The sequence below is a fragment of the Gossypium hirsutum genome, chromosome A05 (assembly GCF_007990345.1).
Source record: "Gossypium hirsutum isolate 1008001.06 chromosome A05, Gossypium_hirsutum_v2.1, whole genome shotgun sequence".
Classification (NCBI taxonomy): Eukaryota; Viridiplantae; Streptophyta; class Magnoliopsida; order Malvales; family Malvaceae; genus Gossypium; species Gossypium hirsutum.
This window is the reverse complement of record NC_053428.1, coordinates 14,637,215-14,656,420: the sequence shown is the minus strand read 5'-3', so window position 1 is coordinate 14,656,420 and position 19,206 is coordinate 14,637,215. Positions and strand designations below refer to the sequence as shown.

The following is a 19,206-nucleotide window of genomic DNA, read 5'->3' as shown; positions in this document are numbered from 1 at the left end:
ATTATATAATTTCATTATATAATTACATATTTATATAAATAAAAGAGTTATTAATTAAAAATTTGAAAACAATATAATTATTAATTAAAATTTTAAGAAAAAAATTTAAAACAACGTGAAATAAAAAATACAAATGTGAGTAAAAAATGAATAAAACTCGGGACTAAAGGACTAACATTCAACCATTTGACTAAGAGAGTTAATGTGCCAAAAGAAAATGGGTTTTGTAGAAAGCATTTTCCGATGTGCCAACTGAAAACCCTTCATGCAATAAGGATTTTCTATCTATGTCTCTAAAATTGACTTATTTCCCTAAATTTGAAAAAAAAACCCAACCTATTTTGCTAAATATGTTTTAAAACAAACATTTTTTTTAATTTACTCGCATACTTGGTGTATAAGTCCCATGCACTATCAGTGAATAATAATATAATACATTATCATTAAATTAAACAAAAAACTACGAAGGACTTGTAAATAAAGTTCAAGGTTTTAGTATTTATTTATAATTAATTATTATTTAATTATATTTAAATAAAATTATTAACATTTATTTATAAGTTTCCCACTACACAATGCCTATAATTAGGTATAGCCCCTCTCAACTCATAAATAAGAAGAGTTTGCGATTCAGTGCAGTCGAACCAATTTATTTCTGCATTGGTAATATTACTCATGCCAATTAAATTAAGACTCAATCAACATTTCTCTACTATTTTTTTATTTAATAAAAATATATTATGATATTATTCAGGAAAGCTACATAAAATTTGTGCACTTAAGATACATTAAATATTTGGATAGAACTGTAAAACTTTTTTTATCAAGATAAAAATTATTATTAAAGAATAAAAAATACGAGCATAATTAAGAATAATGTATACTGAAATAATTATAAATATTCATTATAATTTATAATCAATCTGAAAAAGCCATATTTTAAAATAAAATAAACATATTTATAGTGTAAGGATGAAATAATTTGACGTTCCAAAGGACTGAAATCCGGAATGTATAAGGATTAGCTGCACCTTCCGGTGAATTTATGAAGTTGGATTTACACGAATGAACAAAAATAAAAATAAAATAACGTGTGGATAATAGCCTCGCTATATAAACTCGTCCCAGTGGCTGGGCGGCCGGTAAGGTGAGTCATAAGTGCAGTTGGAGGCAGCCCTCAAAGTAGTTCCACAATCCAGATTTGAGGCTCTGACTATATATACAGTAAAGTTTTCGTTTTTATTAGTTGCTCAGTCTTACTTTGTTGTTATCGCCCTAAGCACTTTCCCCAGTTCCCACGAGTCATGGAAGCTCTTCAAGCCTCATCTCTTCGAGCTTCCCCTCTAAAACCTCTCCAAAAACCCAAGTTCAATATCCATTTCCCCAATGCATCGAGACTCGTTCCCAGGGCAACCAAGAAATTCTCTTCCATCACCGCTTCATCCCCCACCGTATCTGCTCCCAAGCGCGAGAAGGACCCCAAAAAACGGGTCGTTATTACGGGTATGGGATTGGTTTCCGTTTTTGGGAATGATGTCGATGCTTATTACGATAAGTTGCTGGCTGGGGAAAGCGGGATCGGACTCATCGACCGGTTCGATGCTTCCAAGTTTCCTACCCGGTTCGCCGGTCAGATCCGGGGTTTCTCTTCTCAGGGTTACATTGACGGAAAGAACGATAGGCGACTTGACGATTGCTTGAGGTACTGCATTGTTGCAGGAAAGAAGGCTTTGGAAGATGCTGATCTCGGGGGCGATAAGTTATCCAAGGTGGGTTTTTTCAGTGGTTCTTGCTTGTTGAGTTTTGTTAATTGGGCTGTTTTGCTAGTGATTTGCATTTTTGTATGTTTTCTTCCTGAACTAGAGACCCAAAGTTTATTCCTTTATTGGCTTGGCTTGCCTTGATGTGCGATTTTCACAAGAAAGAGTTGCTTCTTTATTTGCATGACTTTCGAACCTCAGCAAGATTTAATTTAACTTTACAAACCCTGATGCTTTTTGTGCTTGTTACCCGATTGTTCTTTTAGCATTATTGATTTTATTTGATTTCTATTTTTTGTGAGCATATTTACTGGAGTTTTATGTTTTATAGCATCCGTATAGTCGCCTGCATCAATCCTACCCTACAGAATGAAAAAGATATGTTGAGAGTGAAACCTGTTCTTAGAATTACATGAGTGCTTATAGGACTGTGGATTCATTATTTCTCTCGTCTGGTGTTTAGATTATCAACTCACTTTTTATTTTGTGATTTAGCTTCGGCTCTTGTTAGCGGTGCTTCGTTAAACAATGTTCCTTTACTACCTTTTCTCCCTGTAATGCTTACAGAATTTTGAATACGTTGCAGATCGACAAGGAGCGAGCTGGAGTGCTAGTTGGAACTGGCATGGGTGGTCTAACGGTATTCTCTGACGGCGTCCAAAATCTGATAGAGAAAGGCTATAGAAAAATAACACCATTCTTCATTCCCTATGCTATAACAAACATGTCATCTGCCTTGCTAGCCATTGATCTTGGTCTCATGGGTCCAAATTATTCAATTTCAACTGCTTGTGCTACCTCCAATTATTGCTTCTATGCTGCTGCCAACCACATCCGTCGAGGTGAGGCTGAAATGATGATTGCTGGTGGAACTGAGGCTGCAATTATTCCTATTGGGCTGGGGGGCTTTGTTGCCTGCAGGGCATTGTCTCAAAGAAATGATGATCCTCAAACTGCTTCAAGACCATGGGACAAAGACCGAGATGGCTTTGTTATGGGTGAGGGTGCTGGAGTATTGGTAAGTTTACATACTAATCCTTTATATGCATCATTAGATTTCTTTTTTAGTTGTTATGTTGTTTATGTCTGTTTAGCACCTTGTTTTGGCTCCATTGGTGATCCTTGATACTATTGTTAAGAGATGCTTTGTGGCCTGATGGGGATCCTGTCTATGTGGGGGTGAAGGGAGGGGGGTGAACACTTCCTTTACAATATCAAAATCTTTGTCATTGTATTGTGTTGTTTTATACTCATGGAACCTAATTCACCATCTATGTAAACTTTTATACGCATTATTGTGGTCTTTTGTAGGAATGAAGTATAAATTTTCACTGACTTGAGAATTCATGAAAAGTTTTCCAGTTATACTTGCATACTTTCCCCCTCTTTTTATCACTTTGAACTACTTGATTAATGAGACACAGTCTTGAGTCAGTGGATGCTGCTTTTCCATATAGATTCTTGGCTTGGTTGTTACTTGCTTACTGACCTTGAGCTGGGGGAAATGCCATAGCCTTTTATAATGAGTTGTTTATTTTGCTTTCCAGGTAATGGAAAGCTTGGAACATGCCATGAAAAGAGGTGCACCAATTATTGCTGAGTACTTAGGTGGAGCTGTTAATTGTGATGCTTATCATATGACCGATCCAAGATCTGATGGTCTTGGGGTGTCCTCATGCATTGAGAGAAGCCTTGAAGATGCTGGTGTGTCTCCTGAAGAGGTGATTCTATGCTTTTTCAACCAATTCTCATAATATATGGTGCGAAAATCCAGTTAGGTTGTTCTGGTTTCTAGATATTCCTCTTCTCCCATGTTATGTTGTTTCTTTCTATCTAGGTTTGCTGACTCCTGTGTAGGCATTTAGAGTTGTTTTTTTTTTGGGGGGGGGTTCAATCGATACCACCAACAAGTTCTATGTTTTATGGTGTATTTAATGTCTGTCTTTGACTTGTCTTCACAAAATCTGTATCGAGATAACTTCTATTTTATCTATTAGATCCAGGTTCCAATTTTAAGTGAGACTGTAGAGAACCATTCTAATGGTTGCGGTTCATAAATCATTATAGTGACTAGTTAACACAGTGTTGTTGACTTCACATCAATAATAGGTTTCAGAATATACGTGTTTTCTAAAATTTATGCATGGTTCCAAAGGTGGAAAAATTAGCGAACTAAGTAAGTTCCATATTTCAGGTAAACTACATAAATGCACATGCAACTTCTACTCTTGCTGGTGATCTGGCTGAGATAAATGCTATTAAAAAGGTATTCAAGAATACATCTGGCATCAAAATCAATGCAACAAAGGTACGTTTTCTTTCTCTTGCAAAATTTGAGATTACCATGCTGTGATGTTACGCTTTTGCTGTTGGTTAAATGCTTTGATTTTTGTTTCAGTCGATGATAGGGCACTGTCTGGGTGCAGCGGGCGGTTTAGAAGCCATTGCCAGTGTGAAAGCCATTACCACGGGATGGCTGCATCCCTCCATAAACCAATTTGTATGTGCCAGTTTCCTGTTTAATGCACCTTGTTTGTTCTGTAAAGAGTATTATTAAAACTAACTTAAGATAGTATGTGCGAGTCTTGGTCATATATTGGTTTTCCTTTTTCTTTAAAACTTTTATTTACAGTAATTCCCCATTACTTATTTTTCTTCAAATTGTCTACCAAGTCTCGAATATTTGATTTAATGGGGACCAAACCCCGCCTGAACTCTGTTTTGTTTTTTCAAATTTTTATGTTTATTTATGGTACCCCTTTTTGGTAACTCAATATTTTTTTACTACAACTTGGAAAAGAACATTTTGGGAGTGTTTAAAATATATTTGGTTCTTTCCTCTACTTCATGTTTAAATGCTAGATCTCTTTAGATACCTTGAAGTGCTAAATTTTTTGAATGCAGAATCCAGAGCCATCAGTTGAGTTTGACACTGTTGCCAACAAAAAGCAGCAGCACGAGGTTAATGTTGGTAAGACTCTTTATCCTTTCTTGGGAAGCACACCATCCCTGTCTATATACTTACATTTTGATAGATCCGGATCATCCAGAACCTGTGTGTTCTGTAATTCTAATCGACTTGTTCTTGTGGATTCAGCAATCTCAAATTCATTTGGATTTGGAGGACACAACTCGGTTGTGGCATTTTCAGCCTTCAAGCCATGAAAGTCTGTTACTACATGTTCTGCATTTGTTAGGAAAGATGATGATAGAGAATATTGATCCTTAAAAGAGCGAGTCAGGCATTTGTTTGTGGATGTGGAGGCTGCTTCAATCCTTGTGTAACTTTTCGTGAGAGCCAATTTGTGATTTTGTCATTGTTGGAATGATTTTGAGTTGAATTCTAGCTTTAGCCTAGGAATTGGTGAACTCGTATATTTTCAACACCAACACGACTATATTTGATGAGGCAATTAATGAAGGAGAGATTTTGTTCTGTTTTAAATACGTATCATGTGAACTGGGTTGGTCTTCATTACTACTTTGATTGGATTTATATACTATTGGGTAATTCCCGCCTAAACAGAACCTCTCTGTCTGTGCTGCTTTAAGTGACCGATCTAAGTTAAGCCCTTTAACCTTGGGGAGGGATCTTCCTCCTTTTACCTCCTTACTAGACCAAAGACTCCTTAACATCCCTCTTGCATCTCTTCGCAGACCATCGTCCGATTTTTTTTTTCCCTCGACAGCATTTGAACCCCAAATCTCTGCAAAAGCACTAACACTATAATTTAATGCACAATCGACCTTTACTGGTGTTAAATTAAATTGAAACATATTCAATGTAATTTATGGTTGAGTTTAATCTCTCTCTCTCTCTTTTTTTTCTTTTTTTTTAATGTCGGAATGGTTGTGAAGTTCAATAAATAACTAGATATGATTAATCACTACATATTTGAGGTGATAGTTCATAATAATAATAATAATAATAATTAGGGGTGAGCAAAATTCACTTTAAGAAAAATATTTTATATTTTGAATTGTTTGAGTCAAATGACAGATTAGTGTAAATGTTTTTTGGTTACTGTCGATTTTCAAAATGAGTAAATTAGTTTCTCTCAATCAAAATAAAAAATAAAATTTAAATATTTATAAAAATTCTAAAATTTGTATTTTTTTAGAAAATATATAAAAATTTAAAAAATCTAGAGAATATATAAAGATAGTTAAAATTTTAAATTTTTGTCTAAAATAATAATTTTGAGACCTAAATAAATTAATTAATAATTTAAATTTATCCTATAATAAAATAAGACTTATTAACTCAATTATTTTATATATTTTTATTTGATTCAATCCAACTCATCCAAATAGTAATCAGCGAAATAACATTAGGCCCTCTGGCTCGGGATTTTCATAACAGATGGGTTTTATGGGAGCCCAATATTTATTTTGGATTACAATACCAAAAATCAAAATAAAAAAAGCAAAGCAAATCCGACTCCACTGGGGATCGAACCCAGAATCTCTGGTTCCGTAGACCAGCGCCTTATCCATTGGGCCATGGAGTCTTAGTTGTTGTACGCTTCGCACAATATTTATAATATATATACATTGACTCAATTCCCGCCAAAACAGCCATCATCTCACTTGTTCCCGCCAAAACCAGGGTCTAGGGCTGAGGAAGAAAAAGGAAAAGAAGCTCATCGAATTAGCACTTTGGTGTCAATACTGTAGTACAGTGAGAAGGAAAAAAAAAATGGAGTTGGGAGCTCAAGATTATGCTGATAGGAAGAAAGATATCAGCCAATTCCTGTCTCAAGATGTACTTTCCCCCATTCCCTTCTCTTCTATTCCCTTCTCTTCTATTCGTTTTCTGTTTTTTTTTTTAAACGCTATCAATTTTAATAACGGTTTCATTTTTGTTTGTTTGTTTGTTTGTTTGTTCGATCAGATTTACCAAGATGAAATCAAGGCAATGATAAATCACAAGCGTCGCCGTCTCATCGTCAACATCTCCGATCTACACTCTTTTAACAACTTGGCTACTAGGTTCGCTCTCTTCTCCCATAACTTTCTTTTCTTTTTCTCTTCATCATTTTAAGCGTTGGTTTGTTTAAACTGATTTGGTTTTTTTGTTCATTGTTTTGAGTTTTTAGGATTCTGAAGAATCCGAGTGAATATATGCAACCTTTTTTCGATGCGGTGACTGAAGCTGCTAAAAGTATTGACCCAAAGTACTTGAAAGAAGGGGAAATAGTTCATGTGGGATTTGAAGGTCCTTTCGTTTCTCGTCGCGTCACACCCAGAGAGCTCCTTTCCGAATTTATTGGCTCCATGGTCTGCGTCGTTGGCATTGTTACCAAATGTATCGTTATTCTCGAATACTCCGCTCTTTTTGTTTCCTTTCAAGTTGAAGCATAACTACACTATTATTTGTTTGTTCATATAATGTGCTAAAAGTTGAATCTAGGATTTTGTTAAAAGGAGGCACGTGCTTTGAAAACTGATTAGTTTGGGTATTGAAAATTCGCTAAATGCTTATTAATGATTTTTCTTTGTTTTGCTTTGTATTAACATGATCCTATCTCAATTTAGGTTCTCTGGTAAGACCGAAGGTTGTTAAAAGTGTTCACTTTTGTCCTGCCACTGAAAACTTCACCGTTAGGGAATATCGAGACATCACCTCCAACAATGGTTTGCCAACCGGATCCGTGTATCCTACCAGGGTAATTTCCATTGTCTAGATCTCCTCATATCTGTATGGGTATTGGATTAAGCATTGTCTAATGGGGAATATTCTTTCAGGATGAAAATGGAAACTTATTGGTGACTGAATATGGTTTGTGCCAATATAAAGATCACCAGACCTTGTCGATTCAAGAAGTACCTGAAAATGCTGCTCCTGGTCAGCTTCCTCGAACCGTTGATGTCATAGTTGAGGATGACCTGGTTGATTCATGCAAGCCTGGAGATCGTGTGGCTATTGTAGGGATATATAAAGCTCTTCCAGGAAAAAGTAAGGGCAGTGTGAACGGTGTTTTCAGGTATCACATATGTAGTGCATCATTTGGAAGTAATTTTTTATCATTATAACTCGGTTTTTCCAATATGCAAATCCTGAATGAGTAATTTTTTCAATGCAGGACTGTTCTTATAGCTAATAATGTCTCTCTGCTCAACAAAGAGGCTAATGCACCTATCTACAGCCCAGAGGACCTGAAAAATATTAAGAAGATAGCAGAGAGAGATGACACATTTGACCTGCTTGGTAACTCCCTTGCACCTTCAATATATGGGCATTCGTGGATAAAGAAAGCTGTGGTTTTACTAATGCTTGGTGGAGTGGAAAAGAATTTGAAGAATGGCACTCATTTAAGAGGGTTAGTTGTTCTCTTACTATTTAAGTATCTTTGAAGTTATATATCTGATAAATAGTTGCCCAACTGATTGTTATTCCTTCCTTTCAACTGCATCTTGATTTTTCTGATTGTATGCTTTATGCAGCTTTACCACTATGTCTTAAGATTAGGTAAACGCTAAAAATAAGCTAAAGTCTTGCTCTTTTTCAGGGACATTAACATGATGATGGTTGGAGATCCATCTGTTGCAAAATCCCAACTTTTAAGAGCAATCATGAACATTGCACCATTGGCTATTTCAACCACCGGTAGAGGTTCTTCCGGTGTTGGTTTGACAGCTGCTGTTACCTCCGACCAAGAAACAGGTAAAGCATTTCAATTGTTATAGCCTTGCTGCTTATAGTCCAAATTTTGGTGCTTTTGATGAAATTAAACATCTCTGTGTTCAGGAGAAAGAAGACTGGAAGCAGGTGCTATGGTCCTTGGTGATAGAGGTGTTGTATGCATTGATGAGTTTGACAAGATGAATGATCAAGATCGTGTTGCGATACATGAAGTCATGGAGCAGCAGACTGTAACTATCGCCAAAGCTGGTATCCATGCATCATTGAATGCTCGGTGCAGTGTAGTGGCTGCTGCAAACCCTATATATGGAACTGTAAGCGTATATTGGTTGCTAAGATGCATTTTCACTCTGCTAGAAAGGATGTACATCTTGAGTTTATACTAGTTATCGGTTCAATATGCAGTATGATCGTTCGTTGACTCCAACAAAGAACATTGGACTTCCAGACTCTTTGCTTTCTCGTTTCGATCTGCTGTTTATTGTATTGGATCAAATGGATGCTGATATTGATCGTCACATCTCTGAGCATGTCTTGAGAATGCATCGGTTTCGCTCTGCTATTGATGGAGGTAGGCAAAGAGTTTTCTTGTGTTCCTAAGACTGTGGCACATGTACCTACTAAGGTAGTTAATGATGCAGGTGAGGCAGCTCTTGATGGAAGTTCAAGATATGGAAGAGAAGATGAAGCTGACACCGACTCATCTGTTTTTGTCAGGTATAATCGAATGCTGCATGGGAGGAAGACTGAAAGAGGTCGGAAGCTTGATAATCTTACTATAAAGTTCCTCAAAAAGTATATTCATTACGCAAAGCATAGGATTCAACCTGAGCTAACTGATGAGGTTGTGGATATTCTTTTCTTTTACTTAATCCATTTAGATTATCCTCCCATTTGAATTACTTTCTAGTTTCTTCCTCTTTCTTCAGTTTTAATCATTAGAAATACTGTGGTAATTCTACAGTGTCTTCTCAGAAAGAAACATTCATTACATGTTAACTTGTCTCCCCAAGATCCCTACCATTCTTAACATACTTATCCTCAGCTTACTCTAAAGTTTTCTCATCTGCAGGCTTCAGAACAAATTGCAACAGCTTATGCAGATCTCAGAAATGCCAGTTCAAATGCAAAGGTTTGATTTTATAATCAGCTGACATATCTTGATATAGTTACCTCAATTGGTAAGTCTGATATGTGAGTGGTATTTGTAGACTGGTGGAACCCTTCCAATCACAGCTAGAACCTTGGAAACCATTATTCGTCTGTCAACTGCTCATGCAAAGTTGAAGTTAAGCAGAAAGGTAATGATTTCTTAAAAAGAAAGCAGCCCTCTACTTGTAATCTGATGGTATTGGGATTTGTGGCCATGTTCATATAGTTTTCTTTTCTGGAACTTGCTTTTATTTCTCTTTAATTTCCATTTTTATTCTTTAGGGTCAACCATAATTATGGTGATTTCATGTTTGTCTTTGAATTGCATGTTTGCCTCTTGTGGCTGCTTCATTATATTTCCTTTTGGGCTTATGTGTTTATTCACACTTCGATTGCATGATAATTTATCATGGCAGATTACGAAAGTTGATGTCGAAGCTGCTCTGAAAGTTCTAAATTTTGCTATTTATCATAAAGAATTGACTGAGATGGAGGATCGCGAACAAGAACGGGAAAGAGAACAACAGAGAAAACAAAGAGCTGATCGTCGAGGGTGAGAATGCTATAAGCCTTTCAAGAAATGTGGATTTTACAATTGCCCAATGCTTAAGTTTACAAACAAACATTACTTATTATAAGCTATTGGATTATCTGAATAGTGTAGATACTTCTCCATTTGTAAATTTGATCAGCAAATTAGTAAAGGCTTAAAATGTTTCCAGATGTGGCTCACCTTATCTTATTTTGCTTTAAATTAGCCAAACTGCAGATGCTATGGAAGTAGATGATCCTCCACTGGCCCAGCAGGCCACTGCTACTGGTTCTGTCGAAAGGTCTGTGTCCTACTAAACACTTCAAGTACAAGTTCACACATGTTTTCCCTCCAAATCAGCTCTACAGTTTCATGGGTTCATTTGATTTTCCTTTTTGTATCTCCTTGTTGATGGATTGCAGAATAGAAGCTTTTAAAACTATATTTGGTCAGCATATGCGTGCAAACCACAAGGAAACCGTATCTATTGCAGAAGTAGAGGATATAGTCAACGTAGGAGCTGACGTCCATTACTCGAGGGTTGAGATCATGTCTATATTAGAGGTAATGTTCAGATATCGTTGTTTGAGACTAGAATATTAGCATGAAGTTTTCGTATTCTAAATGATGTTTGACAATTTTTTATCCCCTTATTTGGTGTAACATTTTGAAGCTGGCACCAACAATTTCCATGTTTTGCATTCCAACTTGCCAATATACAGGAAGGGTATGCAATAACAGCCAGTATTTTTTTTTTCACAATTTTCAGAAATTGCAAGATGAGAATATATTGATGATAGCTGGAGAAACCGTGCATATGATAGTTTAAGATGTGTAAGAGAAGACCTGGATCAACCAAAATAAGCAGGTATGGAGCTGATCCTCTATGATGGTTCTGCTTCACTGTGACATGAAAGTTAAAATACTCATGATTTAGTCTAAGATCTTAAAAGAATTATCATGTCGTGTAGCTGATATTAGGTGAACTGAGAAGTGCTCAGAAATAGGTTTTACATATTCCAGAATTTGATGTAACATGTATTCTTTGGATCATCTGTTGTATGATAATTGGCCAATGCTTTAATGAAGTACTTGAAGTTGGTTCTTTGGAACCTGATTTAAACGTTTTCTTTATTAATTAATGTATCAATTTTTTTATTATCAATTTGACCTTTACTTTTTTAGTTAAAATTTAACTAATACATTTATGTTGGTCAGCAAAATTTTTGATAGAATGACATTGATAAGAGGTTTGATATGAAATATTTGTATGACACCAAATTCGAATTTTAAATAAAAAATTCAGACCATTCATATGTCGAATTATATTATCATATATTTAGTTTTAGAAATACGCAAAAACTAAGAGGGAAAAAAACCCTTACGGCCTTAGGCACAAAACGTCTATAGGAGTTGTTGTATGAAGAGAGGGAAGAAAAAAAAAACAAAATTGAAAACATCTACATAAATTGAACTGTTTTAACGCTTAAACAAAATTTCTCTTATTTTATTCTTCTGGTTAGTGTGTGTTTTGTTTTTAACATCCCCTTTTCAGCACAGTACCTGTTCCATATTTGCTATGAGAAAGCTAAACAACAAAAAAGAATAAATAAATCAAGATTTTATTAACATTCAATTAACTTAAAAATAACAATGAAATTTACAGAGAACGAAACTAGTTGGCAAATGAAAGGAAATGGAAACTGGATAACAGTATTCACCAAAGGAATTAAAATCAAAAGAAGCAGCCAAATGCAAGCATAGAAGCTAAGGCAGTAGCAAGTGCGGCCGGAACACCCAGAGCCACTCCGCCACTTTCCATTGGTGAGGGTGCAACCGCTCCTTGGTCCTCCCTCAAACCCATCGCTCCGCTCGCAACAAGTGTGATGTAGGCAATCAAAATCATGCTCATTTTGCTTCCCTCCATTTCTCACAAATTACCCAAGTGAGAGAAGCTATATGTATATATTGAACAGAATCTTTTTAACTGCAATGGAACTCTTTTATAGACGAAGCTCTAATATTCAAACTAATTGCCAGCTTTGTTTTGCTGGTTTAACCACAAACAAAATCATTTCAAGGCACTGTCATCTAATTATTTTATTTTAATTTCCTTTGTAAACTGTATACCAGCCTGGACTGATAACTCATTCTAGCCAAGCTTTTTTGCTTATTCTCATTCCCATAATTTGGGTTTTGGTTGAATTATTTTTTGAAACTTAAACTTTACGCCGGCATTATTATATATTTCAATAATTTTCACTCATTTTGAAACAGTATGTTGGGAATTTGGAAATGAGGAACATGTTAGAGAATCAGCTTAAAGATTGTTCACCATGAGAAAATAGGGCATTATATGGGTATCTCAAGGCTTAAGACATTAGTTAACATAAAAGTAACATGGTTAGTAGCCTAAACATATAAATTAATTATTAGATTGGCAGTGGTTGGTTTGTTAAGCATCTTCTTTGTAATTCCTTTTGGAAGCACTACGCACTTTACCCATAGCTGGAAATGGTGATGATCATCTTTTATTAAAAGAAAATTATCATAAAGTGGGGAAAAGATCAAAGTAATTCAATTATGGAAATACTTGAATCAAAACACCAAAGAGAGACTTTGAGTGGATGGAATATTGGGAATAGAGACCATGTTCCAGTGTAGGAGGAATTTTGTAATGTGCCCCAAATTTAACTGCATAAACATCATACTGCTTTGAATGGGGCCATGAGAGATTTCTGTAATGATGATATCATATTCATAGGTCATAGCTTGAATCCCCAGTGAGACCAATGTTGTTTTTGGGTTATTAACAATGCGGCTACTTCTGTCCTTCATTGGATTCCTGAACATACTTATGGCTGAACCATGCCTGGCGAATTGGGTTCCAAAACTTTGCTGTAATTTTTTTTGTTAATATTTTGAGGAATGTTTGAAAAAAAGCATAATACTTTCTACTTCTTTTTTATTAATTTAGTCCTCAACCTTTAAAAAAATTCAAATTCAATCATCAATCTTTTAATACAACATCAAATTTATGTTTTCCTAATGAAAATATTAATTACAATTTTAAATTTATTAAAAAACATCAAAAACAAATGGTGCAAACCCAAATCCAAACCCAAAAAGTTCAAAACATTGTGAAGTTTGGGCCATGACATTGACAGAGAGCCCAATAGTAAATTGGATAAATTGGAATTTTTTTTGTTTAGTTCAGCAAAATAAAAGAGAAATTATTTACGTCCTGCATCATGAGCATTATGTCGGATCGCCGGACAACTTGTCAACGAGGGGAAGATGAGCTAAGAGAGATTGAGGTTCTCATAATCTCAGCTCAAGACCTCAAGAACGTGAAGCACTTGACCAAAATGAGAGCCTACGCGGTTGTCTACGTGGAAAAGGACTTCCACATGGTCAAAACCCAAGTGGACGAGCATGGAGGGACCAACCCCACATGGAACCAAGTGGTGATGGTGAAGTTCCACGCCAAGCTGGCGGAGAAGGACGTGTTGGCGGCGGTGAACGTCGACATATACGCGCATGGTCACGTGAGGGAGAAGCCAGCGGGGAGTGCCAGGGTTTTACTTTGCGATGTCTTGAAAGGAGGGGATGCTTCGGATCCCGTGGATAACCCGATTCAGTGCTTGACGGTGCAGGTTTGGAGGAGTTCGGGTAGGCCGCAAGGGTTGCTTAACTTGTGGGTTCCTCCAACTGGGAGGTTCTTGATGAGGAGAGAGTCTTTGTCGTTTAGCGTGAAGGAGGTGGCGGATGAAGAAATGGTCGAAAGAAAGGTGGCAACGTTTCTAGGAGGTGGTGGAGCGGTGGTGGAGAGGAGGGTGGATTAGTGGCGGTGACAATGGGTTGCTGTTCTCTTATGCATGTAAGACGTGTGTCGAAATGGGGCTTCGTTGTTTAGTAGAGTTGCTTTATGCTATGTTTCTCTTTTGTGTGTTTTTTTTTTTTTGTTTTTCATGGACATGGAGTATAACAAAGTGTAGGTTAAAGATTTGTTTGAATTTCTCTCCTAGTAGTTTTAAAATTCGTTCCTCTTGATAAACTTACAAAACCTGAAAATTTAATTAGTGGATTTACTCCCGTGAATACTTTAAGAAAAAAAAAACTTGAATTTTAAAATTTTAGATGAAAAAAGTAATGCAAAATTTAAATTAAAAAAAGCCTTTCTTCTATTTTTTAATTACACAATTATCTTAGTCCGATTTAAATTCTGTTTAAATTGAAGTAATAGTAGTGCAATAGTAATAATCTCAAGATTCGAAGAGTTAATTTTGAACCTTGTTTATAAATACAATAGAATTTTGAAATGTTGGAGAATCTATCCTAACAGTTAATTTTAGACCCGTATCACGGTGAGATTTATTATTATTATTTTTGACAAAGACTCCTGATATCCCTTAATTGTATGGCATTGATTGGACTCTAAACCCTTCCATCATTATTTTTTACATTTATAATATTTGAATCCCAAACTGATTTCCATTCCAACTAATAAACAAGTCCTTATACACTTGATACTAGTATAAACAAATCATGGTTGATGTATGGGCTATGTTTTCCAGTTGCGGTGACTAACTACTGTGGGTTGATAATGAGACTGTATTAATAAAGTTTTAGGGTCATCTGGTGTTTTCTCATCTTCTGACCCATATAGATCAACCTTGTATCGGACCTTACATCTCACTTTTGCTAATATAGTTAAAATAGTCAGCTCCATTAAACACTGGACTCCGTGGCCCAATGGATAAGGCGCTGGTCTACGGAACCAGAGATTCTGGGTTCGATCCCCAGCGGAGTCGTTCTTTTTAATTTTTCAGCAGGTGATGTCGTGGCCAAGTCAAGAGTTCCCTTCCACTACTTTGTCCATTTAGCCAAGTCTGTAAGCGTGACCATGAAGGATGGTAGATGCTGCATGTCCGAGACTATTGGATCGTATTGCCAATGAAAAAGCTTCAGGTTTTTCTTTGCGGCTTGAAGGAAAATTTCTCTCAGCAAAATGAAGGCTGCCACTTGATGCTCAAGGTTCTGCTTCGATAAAGCAGATAGGCACTGTCCTTGAGAATTAAAGCAAAAGGCAATGCCATAACCACATTTTCCTTTTAGGCTCTTCTCCTGAAGAAGGCGAGTCAATCTGATCTCCTCTAGCCCTTCATGTTAAAGCGAATAACCATACCTCACCAAAAGATTTTACTTGCAAGAATAACCTAGAGATAGGATTAGTATTCCCTTTTGTGAAGACAACCTCGTTCCTTTGCACACACATACCCCCTTTGACAGGATTCTGATTGAAGACCTCCAGACCAGGAGAATAAAATCCTTTATACCCAAAGGAAGAGCCAAGCCAAACAGCACTCAAGGAAAAGATGATCCCTTGTTTCATATGTGTATAAACACGATGGGTAAGAGCTCTTACATGGGCGACAATTTGTGCAAATCTTAAGAAAACAATGATTTTAAAAGGTAGTTGTAGTTTCCATTGGATCTTCCAATCTGACTTGTTCACAGGCATTTTTCTATTATATTTCCAAACTTCCAACATTCTGCTGTTTTCTCAAACATAAACAACTTCATAACAAAGAGCCATTCCCAAATAAATCAAATCAACAATACCAGCAAATACTTCAATTGCTGATATTTATAGTTAAAAGAGTAAAACATAGCTAACCCCCCCTATTGGGTATGGGTCTCACTATGTGGGAAACTCATATTTTCTGCCATAATGTTTTATCTTTCTTTGATTTTGTCAAAAGTCAATTTTTTTTATGTGTGGGATGTGGGCAGCCTTTCTATTATTATTGAGTGTCAAATTCTCAATTTAAAAGAAGAGAAAAACAGAGAGTGAGATTGAAGCTCGTTGGAGAAAAAGAGAGAATAGAAAAATCAGTTTTTCAAGCTTGGTGCAACAGTGATCAACTCCTCGATCGAAGGTCCATCCGTGGTTCGATTGAGCTGATTTTTGGACAGCAGCTAGGTGATAAGGTGTTCTTGACTTTGTACGGTCGGATTTTTCATCCGAGACTTGTAACGTCGGAAATACCCATTTTTCAGCAGCTACGTTTTTGGTGATGTTTTCTCATTTTTCTCTCTTTTGCTAAAGATTACATATTGTTAGCCTTGTCGGAGTTGAATGCTTGTTGTAGGCTTGATATTGTGATTTTGTAGTCGAACATTTGATGATAGTAGAGCTCTTTATCGGACTCTAAAGTCCCGTGGTTTTTACCCTTGATTTAGAGGGGTTTTCCACGTAAAAATATCAGTGTCTCTATTTATTTTTGTTGTGGTTGCATTAGTTGATTTGTGGTTGATTAAGGTTGCTAGAGAACATATCTTGTGCTATTGTGCTTGCCATAATTTTTGACAGGAGTTATAAGGAGAGAAAGAACACCGGTTGTGCTTTCGCTTTATTTCGGTTGTTCGGTTTCTTCCCAACAAACTGGTACCAGAGCTTGGTTTTTGTGTTAGATAATTATGGAAATTAATACGAGCAAGATGATTATGTTGAATGGCACAAATTATCAACTTTGGCGTAATAAAATGAAGGACTTGTTGTTTGTGAAGGCTTTGCATCTTCCGGTCTTTACTACTCAAAAACCCGATTCGAAAAGTGATGAAGAATGAGAATTTGAGCATCAACAAGTGTGTGGCTTTATTCGGCAATTTGTTGAAGAAAATGTTTACAACCACATTGATCAGGAGACACATGCTCGAACTGTAACGACCCGAATTTTACCGTTACCGAAAAAGTGTATTTTCGGGTCTTCGTTTCTGAAAAATGGATTCGTAAATATTTATTAAAATATTTACGAAGTCAATTGAGTGGTTAATTAGAGTTTAATTAAGTAAATTTAGTTTAATTAAGAGTAATTAGGAAAAATGACTAAATTGAATAAAGGATGAAAGTTGAATTGTAGAATAAAAGAAAATGAAGAGGACCAAAATGGCAATTATGCCATTTGTCCTAAGTGAGGCGGCATAAACATAAAAATATGAGATTTTTTATGTGTTAAAATATATATATTAAATTATTATATTATATTATATATTATATTATATAAATAAGTAAAGAAACATAAGAAACAGAATGAAAGCAAACGAAACAGAGAAGAAACAGGGGAGAAAGAAAGAAAGAAAAAGAAAAAGGAAAATTTGGGTTTCAAGGCTCAAAGTTTAATTTGGTAAGTCAATTAAGTCATTTCTTCTTAAATTTTGATGTTTTAGAAGCTTTGGAACATGACTTTGATGAAATTAAGTTGATATTTTGAGAGTTTATAGATTTTCAAGTATAGTTCATGTTGAATAAAATAGTGAATTAAGGGTTTAATTGAGTAAATTTCAAGCTAGAATTGATAATAGGATCAAATTGTAAAGTAAGTTATAAGTTTTATGTTGTAGGGACTAAATTGATGAAATTTTGAAATTAGGAAAGTATGCTGGAAATTTAATATTTAAATGAGAGTATGGATGAAATTTGAATAGAAATAAAGTATGAATTAAGATAGAAAAGTAAGTGAATTTAGTTAGAATTAAATTGAAATTAAAGTAAATCAACATTTTGTACTAAGACTATTTTGGACAGCAGCAGTAGTCTAAGTTTGAAAAATCACCAAAAATTGTAGAAATTGAATTAGAGGATGAATAAAATATGAAATTAAATATTATTGAGTCTAGTTTCTTATAGAAGAAACGATATAAGCAATTGAATTGTAAATTATGAGATATAATGAATTTTGTGAGACAAGGTCAGAATGAATTCGGGTTCCCCTGTTCTGACTTTGAAAAATCACCAAAAATTGAATAAAAATAATTAGAGGCTTAAAGTTATATGTTTAGAATCCCTAATGAGTCTATTTTCATTAGAAATCAACGAGAATATTATCCGAGTTCTGTACTGTGAGATAATTTATTTTTAGTGAAGAAGGGACGAAACTGTCAGACAGCAGAATAGGGGTGAATTTAAAGAATAAACTGCACTTAATGGCTAAACCAAAAATTCTGAAAATTTTATTGTAAGAAGATTTGTGAGTCTAGTTTCAGGAAAAATTAGCGGATCTTAATTTAGAATTCTATAACTCAAGATATGAATTAGTAATGTATTAATGATTATGAATTGTATTAATTTCGTAGTCAATGTGGTACCAGAAATCTCGGCTAAGAAAGGACAAGACAAAGTCAACGGGAGTTAGCTCGAAAATTTACGGTTTGTATTTCTATAATCCGAACCTAATACTTAATTGTTGAATTTAGTTCTTAATATGTATATTAAGTGTTTTGAAGTTAGAATTATTGTGTTTTGCAAATGAAATGGATTGATATAGTATGTGATGAAATTATTGAATTTATATTGATTGAATTGGCGTATATATATAGATATATATATATTGAATATTGAATATATATTGATTATTTGAATTGAATTGAAATATAAATTGTTTGAAAATTTTAAATATGAGATTTGTGATATTTGGATATTTGTTATTGAAAAGTGAATTGAATTGTATTGAATTATGAATTTATGTGATTAATTAAAATGTGTATTGATTGAAAAAAAATGAAAGTGAATTGAATACCCTATTAACAGTATCGGGCTGAGTCGGATATAGTTGGCATGCCATAGGATTGGAAGTGTTCAGGGATTCTTCGACCTCGAGTCGATGAGACACTGGGTGTCACTATATTTCTTCAGATAGATTCGATGAGATACTGGGTACCAACTTTACTTCGGCTAGGCCGATGAGACACTGGGTGTCAAATATTGCTTCGAACTATCCGATGAGGCACTGGGTGCAATATTGGTGTGTTTGGTTGGATCCGTGTATCCGCCAAGGTCCGAGTCTTGTTAATAGGGGTAAATAAGTGAAAAGATAAGTCGAGTGAATTTGATTGATTGAACTATTGGAATGAAATGAGAAATTGAATTGAGAATTGAAATTGAGATATGAGATTGAAAACATGAACCAAAAGGTTCATGAAATGAGTGAAGTTCAAATGGATGATGATTGATGTTAGAATAAATTAAAATGGTATATTGTTAAGAAATAAAGTGTGAAAACAAGTGAATTGTGAATATATTGTATAGAATTTATACGGTAAGTAAATGAAAA

The 19,206-nt window shown here is 35.2% G+C and overlaps 3 protein-coding genes and 2 non-coding genes across 7 annotated transcripts; 4 read left to right on the top strand and 1 right to left on the bottom strand.

Annotated features, from left to right (window-relative positions):
- The first annotated feature begins 992 nt into the window (after positions 1-992).
- Positions 993-5,205, top strand: LOC107942640 (3-oxoacyl-[acyl-carrier-protein] synthase I, chloroplastic). The gene is made up of 7 exons (XM_016876344.2): positions 993-1,769; positions 2,347-2,778; positions 3,308-3,481; positions 3,955-4,068; positions 4,159-4,260; positions 4,665-4,731; positions 4,858-5,205. The coding sequence occupies exons 1-7, from the start codon at positions 1,305-1,307 to the stop codon at positions 4,923-4,925; spliced, it is 1,422 nt and encodes a 473-aa protein (XP_016731833.1). The 5' UTR covers positions 993-1,304; the 3' UTR covers positions 4,926-5,205.
- Positions 5,206-6,198: 993 nt separating this feature from the next.
- TRNAR-ACG (transfer RNA arginine (anticodon ACG)) lies at positions 6,199-6,271 on the bottom strand. The gene has a single exon. It is a non-coding gene; the product is annotated as a tRNA-Arg (tRNA).
- Positions 6,272-6,366: 95 nt separating this feature from the next.
- On the top strand, positions 6,367-11,213 carry LOC107942638 (DNA replication licensing factor MCM3). Of its 3 annotated transcripts, none has more exons than XM_016876341.2 (16): positions 6,367-6,525; positions 6,655-6,752; positions 6,860-7,068; positions 7,299-7,429; positions 7,509-7,747; positions 7,847-8,083; positions 8,273-8,427; positions 8,512-8,720; positions 8,812-8,977; positions 9,048-9,250; positions 9,479-9,538; positions 9,618-9,707; positions 9,975-10,111; positions 10,317-10,391; positions 10,513-10,654; positions 10,764-11,213. In XM_016876341.2, exons 1-16 carry the CDS (start codon positions 6,460-6,462, stop codon positions 10,917-10,919), a joined length of 2,373 nt encoding a protein of 790 aa, XP_016731830.2. In that variant the 5' UTR covers positions 6,367-6,459; the 3' UTR covers positions 10,920-11,213. The 3 variants fall into 3 exon arrangements, 2 of the variants coding, with proteins under 2 accessions (XP_016731830.2, XP_016731831.2); XM_016876342.2 differs by having other exon boundaries at positions 6,368-6,525; positions 10,860-11,213; XR_005927119.1 differs by lacking the exons at positions 9,975-10,111; positions 10,317-10,391; positions 10,513-10,654; positions 10,764-11,213 and having other exon boundaries at positions 9,124-9,250.
- Positions 11,214-13,350: 2,137 nt separating this feature from the next.
- Positions 13,351-13,935, top strand: LOC107942639 (uncharacterized). Its single transcript, XM_016876343.1, has one exon. It carries the CDS (start codon positions 13,351-13,353, stop codon positions 13,933-13,935), a length of 585 nt encoding a protein of 194 aa, XP_016731832.1.
- An 896-nt stretch (positions 13,936-14,831) lies between these two features.
- Positions 14,832-14,904, top strand: TRNAR-ACG (transfer RNA arginine (anticodon ACG)). The gene has a single exon. It is a non-coding gene; the product is annotated as a tRNA-Arg (tRNA).
- The last annotated feature ends 4,302 nt before the right edge of the window (positions 14,905-19,206 follow it).